Source organism: Cetorhinus maximus, chromosome 1 (assembly GCF_964194155.1).
Source record: "Cetorhinus maximus chromosome 1, sCetMax3.hap1.1, whole genome shotgun sequence".
Lineage (NCBI taxonomy): Eukaryota > Metazoa > Chordata > Chondrichthyes > Lamniformes > Cetorhinidae > Cetorhinus > Cetorhinus maximus.
The window spans coordinates 114,778,611-114,793,003 of record NC_135879.1 but is presented as its reverse complement, the minus strand read 5'-3'; the positions used below and the strand labels follow the sequence as shown (position 1 = coordinate 114,793,003).

Below are 14,393 nucleotides of genomic sequence, written 5' to 3'. Positions count from 1 at the left end.
GTGTCAGAATGGTGAGCAGGTTGGAATGTGGAACAAAACACAATTCTTTATCCTATGCACAGTGCCACGCTTAATTCCAACAGAGATAGGGAGGGAATGAATCTTATGCCCTCCACCCACCTCAGTTAAAGGGACCGTGTCTGTGAAAGTTCCTTGGCTACTCTGATAATTCCACCCAGGAGTGTATTCTATTGAAGCCTCTAGAAAACTCCAAAGATCACAGAGAAGAGTGAATCCTGCAGGAAAGTGATTAGAGGCAAGTGATTATCTTTGAAGGTTCAGGAAATTATTCCACTTGGAAGTGGCAAAAAATCAATGGAAATCATTGCCAGCCCATGAAGAGCTTCTGCTTGGTCCATTGAAGTGGTTGTGTGTTGCTACAGCATCTACCAGTGGATCAGGGTGTGGCCTCTGAAGCAATTTTACTTCAGACAGGCAGATGGCTTATGTCATCTCAGATTTGGAATGGGGTCTTCAGCCTTTTCTGTTGGTGGATGTACACTTGAGCCCCATTCAGTTTCTAATAATTCAGCTTCTTTTAAATCATTTTTACTAACTTAGGAACTTAGGTTCTCATGAATGTTAATTTTTTATAAAATCTAGTACTGTTTGCTTGCAATTCAGCATTTTACTTAAATTTACCGTTTTTAAGTTTCTTAGAGGCTTGGGCAGGGCTAATCAAGCAAATCAAGATCTCTGCTGGAGAGCAGGTGAGATCAGTAAATGAAGGAACTGGCCTAATCTTGTTCAGTAACTGGCAGATAGGAGATTCATTTGAATCTCAGTAGGATAAATGAGACAGGTTAGTTGCCCTGTCATGAAGTGCACTGTAGAGTAGAATTGCTGTGAGTTTGGTGAGAAGGGAGTTCAGGGAGGGAGGTGCTCTTTTCTTTTCTTTCTCTGTCTTTCTCAGCCTGCAGGAGACCAGCAGTTGAAAAGCTGCACAAGAGGGCTGAGTTTTGAAAACATCCGAGACTGACATCACAGGAGAAACACTAGTTCATCGGTTGGTGAGAAACTGCTGTTAAGGAAGGTCTTCAAGTAGCTGAAAATTAGAAAAACACATTTTACCTTGAAAAAAAAGAGCAAGTTAGATTTTAGTAAGAAACACAAGCAATAGGGAAGTAAAGTAAAGTCAATGCCAGGTAAAATAAATTAGTATAAGTAAACCAAAGTAAAATAAAGTCAACATAAGGGAAGTAAATTCAAGCAATGGCAGAACAGCTTGGTTGTGTGGAATGAATATCCTGTAAGATGTGGGAAGTTGTGGATGCGACCAGTATTTTTTTTTTTAAAAATTCATTCATGGAATGTGGGCTTCGCTGGCTGGGCCAGCATTTATTGCCCATCCCTAGTTGCCCTTGAGATGGTGGTGGTGAGCTTCCTTCATGGACACTGCAGTACATGAGGTGTAGGTACACCCACAGTGCTGTTAGGAAGTGAGTTCCAGGATTTTGACCCAGCGATACATTTCCAAGTCAGGATGGTGAGTGACTTGGAGAGGAACTTCCAGCTGGTGATGCCTTTGCTGCTGGCCTTGTCCTTCCTTCTTGATGGTAGTGGTCATGCATTTGGAGGGAGCCTTAGTGAATTCCTGCAGTGCATCTTGTAGATGGTATGCACTGCTGCTACTGTGCATCGGCGGTGGAGGGAGTGAATGTTGTGGATGTGGTGCCAGTCAAACGGGCTGCATTGTCCTGTGTCAAGCTTCTTGGGTGTTGTGGGAGCTGCACTCATCCAGGCAAGTGAGGAGTATTCCATCACACTCCTGACTTGTGCCTTGTGGATGGTGGACAAGCTTTGGGGAGTGAGGAGGTGGGTTACTTGTCGCAGGATTCCTAGGCTCTGACCTGCTCTTGTAGCCACAGTATTTATATGGCTAGTCCAGTTCAGTTTCTGGTCAATGGTAACCCCCAGGATGCTGGTAGTGGGGGATTTGGTGATGGTAATGCCATTGAATGTCAAGGGCTGATGGTTAGATTCTCTCTTGTTTGTGATGGCCATTGTCTGGCACTTGTGTGGTGCAGATGTTACTTGCCACATGTCAGCCCAAGCCTGGATATTGCCAAGGTCTTGCTGCATTTGGACTTGGACTGCTTCAGTATCTAAGGAGTCGCGAATGATGCTGAGCATTGTGCAATCATCAGCGAACATATCCACTTCTGACCTTATGATGGAAGGAAGGTCGTTGATGAAGCAGCTGAAGATGGTTGGGCCGAGTACCCGACCCTGTGGAACTCCTGCAGTGATGTCCTGGAGTGAGATGACCGACCTCCAACAATCACAACCATCTTCCTTTGTGCTAGGTATGACTCCAACCAGTGGAGAGTTTTCTCCCTGATTCCCATTGACTCCAGTTTTACTAGGGCTCCTTGATGCCACACTTAGTCAAATGCAGCCTTGATGTCAAGGGCAGTCACTCTCACCTCACCTTGGGAGTTTGGCTCTTTTGTCCATGTTTGAACCAAGGCTGTAATGAGGTCAGGATCTGAGTGGCCCTGGCAGAACCCAAACTGGGTGTCAGTGAGCAGGTTATTGCTAAGCAAGTGCCACTTGATAATATTGCTGATGGCCCCTTCCATTACTTTACTGATGATGGAGAGTAGACTGATGGGGCGGTAATTGGCCGGGTTGGATTTGTCCTGCTTTTTGTGTACAGCACATACCTGGACAATTTTCCACATAGCCAGGTAGATGCTAGTGTTGTCGCTACACTGGAACAGCTTGGCTATGGGCATGGCAAGTTCTGGGGCACAAGTCTTCAGTACTATTGTCAGAATATTGGCAGGGCCCAAAGCCTTTGCACAATCTAGTGCCTTCAGCTGTTTCTTGATATCACATAGAGTGAATTGAATTGGCTGAAGACTGGCATCTGTGATGCTGGGGTCCTCCAAGGAGGCCCAGATGGATCATCCACTCGGTGCTTCTGGCTGAAGATTGTAGATAATGTTTCAGCCATATGTTTTGCACTGCTGTGCTGGGCTCCTCCACCATTGAGGATGGGGATATTTATGGAGCCTCCTCCTCCAGTGAGTTGTTTAATTGTATACCACCATTCACAACTGGATGTGGCAGGACTGCAGAGTTTAGATCTGATCCGTTTTTTGTGGGATCACTTAGCTCTGTCTATCGCTTGCTGCTTATGCTGTTTGGCATGCAAGTAGTCCTGTTTTATAGCTTCACCAGGTTGACACCTCATTTTTAGGTATGCCTGGTGCTACTCTAGGCATGCCCTCCTGCACTCTTCATTGAACCAGAGTTGATCTTCTGGCTTTATGATAAGGGTAGAGTGGGGGATATTCTGGGCCAGGAGGATACAGATTGTGTTGGAGTACAGTTCTTCTGCTGCTGCTGGTCCACAGCACCTCATGAATGCCCAGTCTTGAATTGCTAGATCTGTTTGAAATCTATACCATTTAGCATGGTGGTAGTGCCACACAACACGACGGAGGGTATCCTCAATGTGAAGGTGGGACTTCATCTCCACAACGACTGTGCGGAGGTCACTGTACCGATACTGTCATGGACAGATGCATCTGCGGCAGGCAGGTTGGAGAGGATGAGGTCAAGTATGTATTTCCCTCTTGCTGGCCCCCTCACCACCTGCTGCAAACCTAGTCTGGCAGCTATGACATTTAGGGCTCGGTCAGTAGTGGTGCTACCAAGCCACTGTTTGTGATGGACATTGACATCCGCCACCCAGAGTTATTTTGCGCCCTTGCCACCCTCAGTGCCTACTCCAAGTGATGTTCAACATGGAGGAGCACTGATTCATCAGCTGAGGGAGGCTGGTATGTGTAATCAGCAGGCGGTTTCCTTGCCTATGTTTGACCTGATGCCATGAGACTTCATGGGTCCCGGAGTCGATGTTGAGGACTCACAGGCCAACTCCCTCCCGACTGTATGCCACTGTGCCACCACATCTGCTGTGCCTGTCCTGCAAGTGGGAAAGTACATACCCAGGGATGGTGTTGGTGGTGTCTGGGACATTATCTGTAAGATATGATTCTGTGAGGATGAATATGTCAAGCTATTGCTTGGCTGGTCTGTGAGTCAGCTTTGCCAATTTTGGCACTAGCCCCCAAATGTTAGTAAGGAGGACTTTGCAGGGTTGACAAGGCTGAGTTTGCCATTGTCATTTCCGCTGCCTAGATCGATACTTGGTGGTCCGTCCGGTTTCATTCATGTGGTCGTTGATGACCACATGTAGGAAGTGTCACCAGCTGCAGAACCTTGAGCTCCGGGTTTTAGAGCTTGACTGGTGGCTGGAATCATTGTGGCGCATCCATGAGGCTGAGAGCTATGTGGATAGCACATTCAGAGAGGTGGTCACACTACAGCTTAGGAGCCTGGAGGCAGAAAGGGAATGGGTGATCAGCAGGCAGTCCAAGAAAATTAGGCAGGTAATGCAGCAGTTTTCTGGGGTCAAGCTTGCCAATTGGTTTTCCGTTTTGGATATTGGTGAGGGCATTGTTTCCTTGGAGGAGTGCAGTCAGAGCCATGTTTGTGGCACCACAGGCAGCTCTGCTGTACAGGAGGGGAGAAAGAAGAGAGGAAGAGCAGTAGTGATAAGGGATTTGTTAGTTAGGGGAGCAGATGGGAATTTCTGTGGCTGTAGACGTGACCCCAGGATAGCATGTTGCCACGGTCAAGGATAGCACAGAGAGACTGCAGGACATTCTTCCGGGGGAGGGTGATCCCAGAGCTTGTGGTCCCCATTGGTGCCAATAACGTAGGAAGGAAAAGGGATGAGGTCCTGAATTAGATTTCAGGGAGCTAGGTAGAAGATTGAAAAGCAGGACCTAATGCAGTAATCTCAGGATTACTCCCAGCCCCACGATCAAGTGAGTATAAAAGTAAGAGAATAGAGCAATTGAATACATGGCTGGAAAGCTAGTGTAGGAGGGAGGTAATCAGATTTCTGAGGCACTGGGACCGGTTCTGGGGAAGATGGGACCTGTACAAGCCAGACGGTCTACACCTGAACAGGACTGGGACAGATATCCTCGCAGGGAGATTTGCTAGTGCTGTTGGAGGGGCAGGGGGGACTAGAGGGTTTAAACTAGATTTGCGGGGGTCTGGGAACCCAAGAGCAAATTCAGAGCGGGGAATGGGAGATGGAGAATTATGAGTAACTCTGAAGGACAGAAGAAGCAGAGGTTAAAAAGTGTACAGCACAGGAATTTGGCAGTGTTAAAAGGTGTAAATGTAAATGCAAGGAGTATTGTAAATAAAGCCAATGAGCTGAGGGCACAGATAGAAACATGGCAGCAAGATATCATTGCTAAAATGGAAATTTGGCTTAAAGAGGGGCAAAAATAGCAGCTCAACATTCCTTGATAGTTTTGAGGCAGGATAGCAAGGCAGATAAAAATGGTGGGGGTGGAACATTATTGGTTAAAGAAACAGTTACATCTGAGAGAAGGGATGATATACTAAATGAAGCACCAAATGAGGCCATATGGGTTGAGCTCATAAATAACAAAGAGTCATCCACATTGCTAGGAATATACTATAGACCCCCAAATAGTGGAAGAGAGTTAGAAGAGCAAATATGCAGCAAATTTGAGTGCAAAAAAAAAGGGCAGTAATAGTTGGAGACTTCAACTACCCTAATATCAACTGGGATACGAACAGTGTGAAGGGCACAGGGGGCACAAAATTCTTGAACTGCATTCAAGGGAATTTTTCAGCTAGCACTTAACAAGCCCAACGAGAGGGGGCGCAATTCTAGATTTACTCTTTTGAAATGAAGCTGGACAAGTGGATGTAGGAGTAGCGGGGGACCATTTTGGCGATAGTGACCATAATACAGTGATTTAGTAATTAATAGTGATTAATAATGATTTAGTATCATGATAGAAAAGGACAAAGGTAGAACAGGAGTAAAAGCTCTAAATTGGGGGAAGACTAATTTTACAAAACTGAGGTGAGCTGGCGAGAGTGGACTGGATACAGCTATTGGAAGGGAAAACTGTCAAACCAGTGGGAGGTATTAAAAAGTGAGATTCTATGGGCAGAGTGTAGAAATGTCCCCACGAACCTAAAGCCACCTGGTTACCCAGAAACATACAGAGTAAGATGAAGCAGAAAAAGAGACCCTATGACAGTCACAAAAAGCTAAATACTCTAAAAAGCCTAAAGAAGTATAGAAAGTACAGGGGTGAAGTAAAAGAGGAAATTAGGAAAGCAAAGAGAGGATACTAGCAAATATTGGAAGGTAAAATCAAAGAAAATCCTAAGATGTTTTACTAGTACATTTAGAGAAGAGGATAACTAAGGAATGGGTGCCGCCTATCAGAGATGTACATGGTAACTTGTACGTTGATGCTGAAAATGTAGGCAGGGTTCTCAATAAGTACTTTGTCTCTGTCTTCACTAAGGAGAAGGATGATGCAGACATTCTAGTTAAAGAGGAAAAGTGTGAAATATTAGATACAATATGCATAGCGAGAGAGGAAGCACTGGAGGGAATGGCATCCTTGAAGGTGGATAAATCATCAAGGCCCAATGGACTGGATCCCAGGTTGTTAAAGGAAGCCAGGGAGGAAATAGCAGTTGCCCAAATGGTCATTTTCCAATCTTCACTAGATGCAGGTGAGGTACCAGAGGACTGGAGGTCTGTAAATGTTTACTTAAAAAGGGTACAAGGGATAGGCCAGAAAACTATAGGCCGGTCAGTCTGACTTCAGTGGTGGGAAAATTATTGGAATCAATTCTGAGACAGGATAAACTGTCACTTAGAAAGGCACGGGTTGATCAGGGATAGTCAGCATGGCTTTGATCGTGTCTTACTAACTTAATAGAATTTTTTGAGGAAGTAACAAGGAGGATTGATGAGGGTAATCTAGATGAAGGAACTGAGGGCATCCTGGCTAAGTTTGCAGATGATACAAAGATTGGTGGAGGGACAGGTAGTATTGAGGAGGCGGGGAGGCTGCAGAAGGATTTGGACAGGTTAGGAGAATGGGCAAAGAAGTGGCAGATGGAATACAACGTGGGGAAGTGTGAGGTCATGCACTTTGGTAGGAAGAATAGAGGCATAGACTATTTTCTAAATGGGGAGAGAATTTACAAGAGTGGATTTACAAGAATGTTGCTACGCCTTGAAAATTGCAGCTATGAAGTAAGATTGGATAGGCTAGGATTGTTTTCCTTAGAACAGAGGAGACAGGAAGGTGGCCTAATTGAGGTGCACAAAATTATAAGGGGCCTAGATAAGGTCGCTAGGAAAGACTTGATTTCCCCTAACTGAGGGGTTAGTTACCAGGGGGGCATAGATTTAAGGTGATTGGTAGAAGGATTAGAAGCGAAATGAAGAAAAATATTTTCACTCAGAAGGAGGTGGGTGTCTGGAATTCTCTGCCTAAGTTGGTGGTTGAGGCTGAAACACTCAATTCATTTAAAAGGTACCTGGGTATGCACTTTAAGTGCTGTAACCTGCAAGGCTACAGACCAGATGCTGGAAAGTAGGATTAAAATGAGCGGCTAGCTTCTTTATTCTCTTTTCATGGCCGGCACAGATGCAATGGGCTAATGGCCTCTTTCTGCATCATATCTTTTCTATGGTTTGTGCCTAATAGCTAATTATATTTTCTCCCAGCACCATTATTGGCTGCAAGAGGGTATTTCCTTATCTGAGTTGATTGGAAGAAGAAGGGCACATGGGATAGGATGTTATCAGACATGTCAGGCTGTGCAAGAGGTGCCCTGTACTCACCTGCTGGAACCTTCAAACCCTCATCTGCAGACACAAGTAGCCAAGCCTTGATTTGACTGACAATTAGTGCATGCAGAAGTTTATATTCTCTAAGGAAACTAGGACTGCCGACTAAAATATGTGACCATCTGACTAACAGTAATGTGGGATCCTCTTCAGAAGGATCTTGATCACGACTCATGATACTTTCAGCAATACTGCATAAAATAAAACATGCCAATATACCTTGATTCCTTATCTGCCAAAATACCACCAGCCTTATAAGGGAAGATGGTGGCATAGAGATAATGTCACTGGATTAATAATCCAGAAACCCAGGCTGATGCTCTGGGGAGATGGGTTCACCAGCTGTTGGAATTTGAATTCAGTTATGTTATGGCACAGCTGATGGTAAATGCTGAATTGTTCAAATCCCGAAGGGAAACTTGAAACAACTGCCACAACTTGTTTTGCAATTTGTATAAATTTTGAGATGCATGCTTTGAATTCAGTAATAGTAAGACCACCAAGTCTTATAGGTTTTTACAAAACTAGACTAAACTCATTTCTTCTATTAATAAATGTTTAAATACATACATAAATCAACAAATTACCACTATGATAACTTCTAAATCCCCTACTTAATCTGACTCCCAATCACACTTTCGTCAAGGCAACAGTAAGACATACAGATTTTAAAAGGAAGGCCCAGGCAAAGAAACATGATACCCTGAACCAGTCGAATACAAAGTGAGTTTTCTTGACTTCAGTTCCTGGAGGCAGCAGTTTGGTACATACAGGCTGAAGGCGTTTCACACTTGTTGAATCTTAGACTGCCTACCCTTATACACAGCCTTTGCTCCTTTATACATATTTTCCCCTTTGAATGCAAATACCCATTGTTTAACTATGTCTTTGGACTTTACCTTCCTGATAATAAAAATCTGTTATAGTACCAAGTTTTACCAGTAATCTTTGGGAAAAATAAATACACTGGGCAGAATTTTTCCCTCATCAGGCGGGCATCCCAACGTCATTGCGCGCACTCATGACGTTTCACTCACCGAACGTGCGTGAGAGGCGGCAGAACACCCACTGACAATTAAGAGGCTTATTAAGCTCCTCAATCAAATAATTAAATCGAATTTTTCGCTGCTCATCCAACCGTTCGATTGGCGGGTGGGTGAATAGGCCAATCGGCCTTTGAAAATATCTTTGATTGTGGTAAAAACCCATCTGATTCACTAACGTCCTTTAGGGAAGGAAATCTGCTGTCATTACCTGGTTTGGCCTACATGTGACTCCAGAACCACAGCATTGTGGTTGACTCTTAACTGGGCAGCAAATGCTGGCCTTGCCAGCGATGCCTGCATCCCATGAAAGAATAATAAAAAATCTATTTTGGCACATCTGACAGTGACTATTCTCAGTTATTTGAGTGCCATCTACTTTTGTTTTATTCATTCGTGGGATGTGGGTACTTCTGGCTAGGCCATCATTTATTGCCCATTGCTAATTGCCTTTGAAAAGGCGGTGGTGAGCTGCCTTTTTGAACTGCTGCAGTCCATGTGGTGTAGGTACACCCACAGTGCTGTTAGGGAGGGAGTTCCAGGATTTTGACCCAGTGACAATGAAGGAATGATGATATATTTCCTAGTCAGGATGGTGAGTGGTTTGGAGGGGAACATCCAGGTGGTGATGTTCCCATGTATCTGCTGCCCTTGTCCTTCTAGATGGTAGTGGTCGTGGGTTTGGAAAGTGCTGTCAAAGGAGCATTGCTGAGTTTCTGCAGTGCATCTTGTAGATGGTACACACTTCTGTCACTGTACATTGGTGGTGGGGGGAATGAATGTTTGTGGATGGGGTGCCAGTCAAGCGGACTGTTTTGTCCTGGATAGTGTCAAGCTTCTTGAATGTTGTTGAAGTTGCTCTCATCAAGGCAAGTGGAGAGTCAGGAGGCGGGTTACTTCCCGCAGGATTCCTAGCATCTGGCCTGCTCTTGTAGCCACAGTATTTCAATGGCTAGTCCTGTTCCATTTCTGGTCAATGGTAACCCCCAGGATGTTGATAGTGGGGGATTCAGTGATGGCAGTGCCATTGAATGTCAAGTGCCAATGGTTAGATTCCTTCTTGTTGGGGATGGTCATTGCCTGGCACTTGTGTGGCAACGATATCAGCAGCTTCTATTCAGCAATAATGCTGGGGCATCTGTGACAGGAACAATCCAGCTGTGGCCTTAAAACTGATTCCACCTCCTTGCAGAAATGCTGCAATGCTGACCCATGGGGTGGTATTGTGGAGTTGCACAAATAGCAATACTCCATAATACACTACCAGTTCCAAATCAGCAGCTACCTAAGAGGCTTAGATGTTTCATCGCTTCCCCGCAGACTTACCTCCTCATTCTTTGGTTTTCTTTCCCATTATTTTTTCCTCACACAATTTCATACCCTCCAGCCCTCAGCTCGCTGCCCATCCAACTGTAAGGTTGGACAGGTAGTGAAATATAGCTTGTAATTAATACATTAATGGCCCTAATAGGAATAGGCCTTTTAATTGTTGGCAGGTGCGCTGCCAACTCTCGCGTGCGCCCACCGACTGAAATATTGCGCAAGTGCGCGATGATGTCGGGACGCTCGCCTGACGTCATTGCGCGCTATTTTATGCCGATTGGGTCAGGCGCATGCCCGCCCGCAGGATGTAAAATTCTGCCCTATTTGAATTGTCAAATAGACTATCCACTACACATAGTGAACTGAATGATTTCAGTTTTTTTCCTCTAGAGATGGATCAAGTGAAACTGGCCTACAGCATTAGTGCAAAATGGGCAGATTGCAAATTGCCAGCTCATTTTATGTTGTGTCCAGTTTTCTTTTCCACGCAGAAAAGGCTGCCAATTCAGTATCAGCCATTTTGTGCTACTGCCAACAATTTCACCCCCAAATTGTCTTGTTCACACAACACTCAATCTGAAGCCCAGTTGAAAAATGCATGCATTCTGTAAATTAGAAACAGTGGCCAGTGGAACTTAAATCTATGATCTTGTAGTCAATGAACACTCAAAGATTTTTGCTACGCAGCCATTATTATTTGTGTACTATTGAAAAATACTATGAGACAAATAATGAACACAAATTACCTATGTTTCTGAAAACCAGGGTACATATATATTGTTAATTACACTTAGGTAAAATGTTTTGAATGATTTAACCAATAGTTCTCATGATTTTAAAGAGCATTGCATTGCCTTTTGCAGGCACAAGGTCAGTCTTTATTAACCAAGAGTCATTAGTCTCGTTAAGTCTAAAATGGTAAAATTGCTTTGAATTCTTTTACACCTTTCATCACCTATTAGTATTAAAGCAATCCCAGAAAGCAAAACATTTAGTTAATTTTATAAAGCTTTATGAGAAACGGTATTCATGAAACATTACTCCTTTGTTGTAGATCCCAATTCAGATGACTTTGACCCTACTTCAACTAAAAGCAAGTATGACTCAATGGATTTTGACACCTTGCTGAAAGAGGCCCAGCGAAGCCTGCGTAGGTAACAGACACCAAATGTGCTACTAGTGAAGGAAGCCGCAGTACCATGTAGGCATTCTTTCATTTACCATCAAAGAACTTGCATTAGTCATCCTGGGATCTTATCCCTCTTTACACTCTGTACAAATGAAGTTTACATGAACACAGCTGCTGCAGTGTGTGAGGAAAGTTGACAGATATTCAATTAAAAGAAAATGGAATTGAAAAGGAAGAATACAGCTGATAAGTTAGCACTGTTTTACACATGATATATAAACAATAATCTAATTGGTGGAATATGCAGCTTGTTCAGCATTTTTTCTGATATTTGGATGTGGTGTTATATTACTGACAAGAGTTGGGATTAAATACCTGGGGTGTTTCAAATATTTTATTTACTAAATGCTGAAGTGTAGTTACAAATTTACTAAATTAAATTGAGTTATTTTTATTTTATGTAAATATAACAATGTTGTTTTGTTTGTTACAGCTATGCACTGTAAATGCAGCCTTCTTTTCAATAATTAAATCAAGAATGTAACCACAAGTTAGACGCTAGTGTACACTATTATATTTAAAATGTTGGAGAGGTGTGAAATGAGATGGGTAAAATTGTCTGTGTGTCTGATAGACACATGGACCAATGTTGATTTCCCATAATGTAGCTTTACAATGAACTTGCAACTGAACAACTTAGAAAATGAATCATGTCACCACTCCCACGGATATGTTTAATCATTAAAGGTGCTTTCATTTTTGTCCTTTACATTAAATTAGATATGAGTTAATATATCAGGAGAAAAATATGAAGAGTTTACTCATGTGATTTCAAATAAAAATGTCAGGTGTGTTCCGAAATTACAGCCCATTATTTGTTACTCCATGGTAGCATTATCCCACAAATTCCATCTATTTTTAAAGGAAAAGTAAAGCCAACAAACATGATAAGTAAATTTCAGATCAGTTTAACTTCATAATTTGTTGAGAAAAGAAAAGACAGGATTCCTGTGAATACTGCTAATGCCATTCTGCTCCCCACACCAACATATCCCAGCTACACTATTCATCTAAACTCATTTAGCTTCAGGCTATAGCAGGTGACATTTTGTTTATTTGACCATCGCTAATTTGTATTGAGAGATTCTATTGTCTGTCCATTGGAAAATTGTCTTCACATGTTTGCTAAACTGAGTTCTCAACTTTGTAAGTATATACTAATAGCAATATAAAGGTTTTTGACTTAGTCATTCATTACCTGTAGTACCTCTAGTGTTTTATCTCTGTTCAGACTATTATTAGATAAAGTTTTCAGGTCTTTTAACTCATTGTATCACATGATGCCAAACTGAGGTTTACATTTTCTTCCCTGGATTTTGAATATTCTCCTCTTTATTGTAATAGCAAGATTGTAAAAATAAATACAAAAAATAGCAATAAATGTTTATTTTTAAAAATCTAATTTTAGCATATCATGTTGTGAGGTGAAGGACCAGGCACATTACCCAGCTTCTTTAGGTGCTTCTTGTGTGTTAAATTTCTGACCTATTGCTACTACAGTATTTCATAGTTTTGTGTGTAGCAATAGCTAACCCGAACAAATTAAGTGAAACTGTGTGTTTGTAACTAATGTTAGTTCTTGGCTATCCTTTATAACTTGGGTAATGATGTTATGTCCTGTCTGGCAAACGTGATGAGGATTTTAATGATTGTAATATAAAATTTGCTCTGTACAATAACTGGAATAGCAATGTATTATATCAGTTAATTATTCTTAATTTTAATTAAAGTAAATTCTGAGGACACTGTGCTTTTAGGTTTGTGGGTGATGATATATTAGTTGATGGGACTGTACTGACCAGGAAATGTGAGGAGGAACATCCATGTGAGCTTCCTTTGTCTGACACTTCTACCTGTAATGTGTGGTTGAACCATTGTATAGAATTACTGTGATTTTTTTTTAAATGTACAGTTCTCATCAACCTCACTGGACTAATAAAGGGAAACAATGTTTCAAACTCTGCCCCATGTGTGTAATCATCATATAAATCAAAACAAACTCAGCTTGTTTGTCAACTTTGGTTTAGTTGTAAGTACTCTTGCCTCTGAGTCAGAAGGCGGTGGCTTCAAGTCCCACTCTAGGTACTAGAGTATAAAAATCTGGGCTGATGTTCCAGTGCAGTATTGAGGGAGTGCTGCATTGTTGGAGGTGCTTTATTTTGGACATGTTAAACCAAAGCCCTGTCTGTTCTCTAAGCTCAATATCTCACAGCACTACTTTGAAAAAGAGTAAGTGAGTTATCCTTAGTGTCCTGGCCAATATTTATCCCTCAATGAACTTCACAAAAACAGAGTGAATGGGCATTATCGCATTGCTGTTTGTGAAAATTAACTGCTGCATTTCCTATATAACAACAGTGACTACACTTCAGAAGTATTTCATTGGCTTGAAAAGTTTTTGAACATCCTGAGGTTGTGAAAGGTGCTATATAAATGCAAGTCTTTTTCTTCCTTCCACTTTATGATTTTAAACATTATAAATTAGATCCAAATGAATAAGGGGATTAAGAACTGATTTCTTGATTTAATCTAAACTCTTAATGTCATGTTTTGAACTTTTGTTTTAATGGTGATAGGAAATGGAATGCTTTTCATTTTGTGTATCCTGTGTAAGTCTCATGCAAATGTTCTCAGGTCAGATAAAGCACATTTAGGTTCTCCCTCTACTCTGCCCCAAATTCAGAACAGAAGCCCTAGTGCACTAGTGTGGCAGTATTTTATTTCCCATTATTGAGCATAGTGTTATTATCCCCAGCTGAGCTTACCCCTGGACAAGCCTGATCCCAGAGTGGAACCCAGCTTGATAGATGCTAACTTTTAATTTGTTTAGATACATGGAGAGTAGCTATTGAACAGAGTCACAGGAGTCAACTGATGAACTTTTAACAATAGAATAAAAATATTTATTAAACAAGGAAAAGATATTACAATACACCTTCACCCACAACTATACCTTTACAGATGTATAAATATTTGTAAGGAAGACACAAGTTACAAAAGCTATCTTATACTCTAATGTCCACAATAAGTACACAGTCCATGTACCAATAGGCACCCTGTGGTCAGGCACACCACACTCTGAGACCAAGTGACAGATATCACCTCAACCAGA

General features: G+C 42.1%; 1 protein-coding gene across 2 annotated transcripts in view; it reads left to right on the top strand.

Moving 5' to 3' along the window:
• ppargc1a (peroxisome proliferator-activated receptor gamma, coactivator 1 alpha) overlaps nucleotides 1-13,244 on the top strand; it is a 163,264-nt gene extending 150,020 nt beyond the window's left edge. For both annotated transcript variants that reach the window (XM_078545729.1, XM_078545718.1), the window contains one exon: nucleotides 11,147-13,244. In XM_078545729.1, coding sequence (XP_078401855.1) covers nucleotides 11,147-11,162 — 16 coding nt within the window. In that variant the 3' untranslated portion in view covers nucleotides 11,163-13,244. The remainder of the gene's footprint in view (nucleotides 1-11,146) is intronic.
• Nucleotides 13,245-14,393: the final 1,149 nt, after the last annotated feature.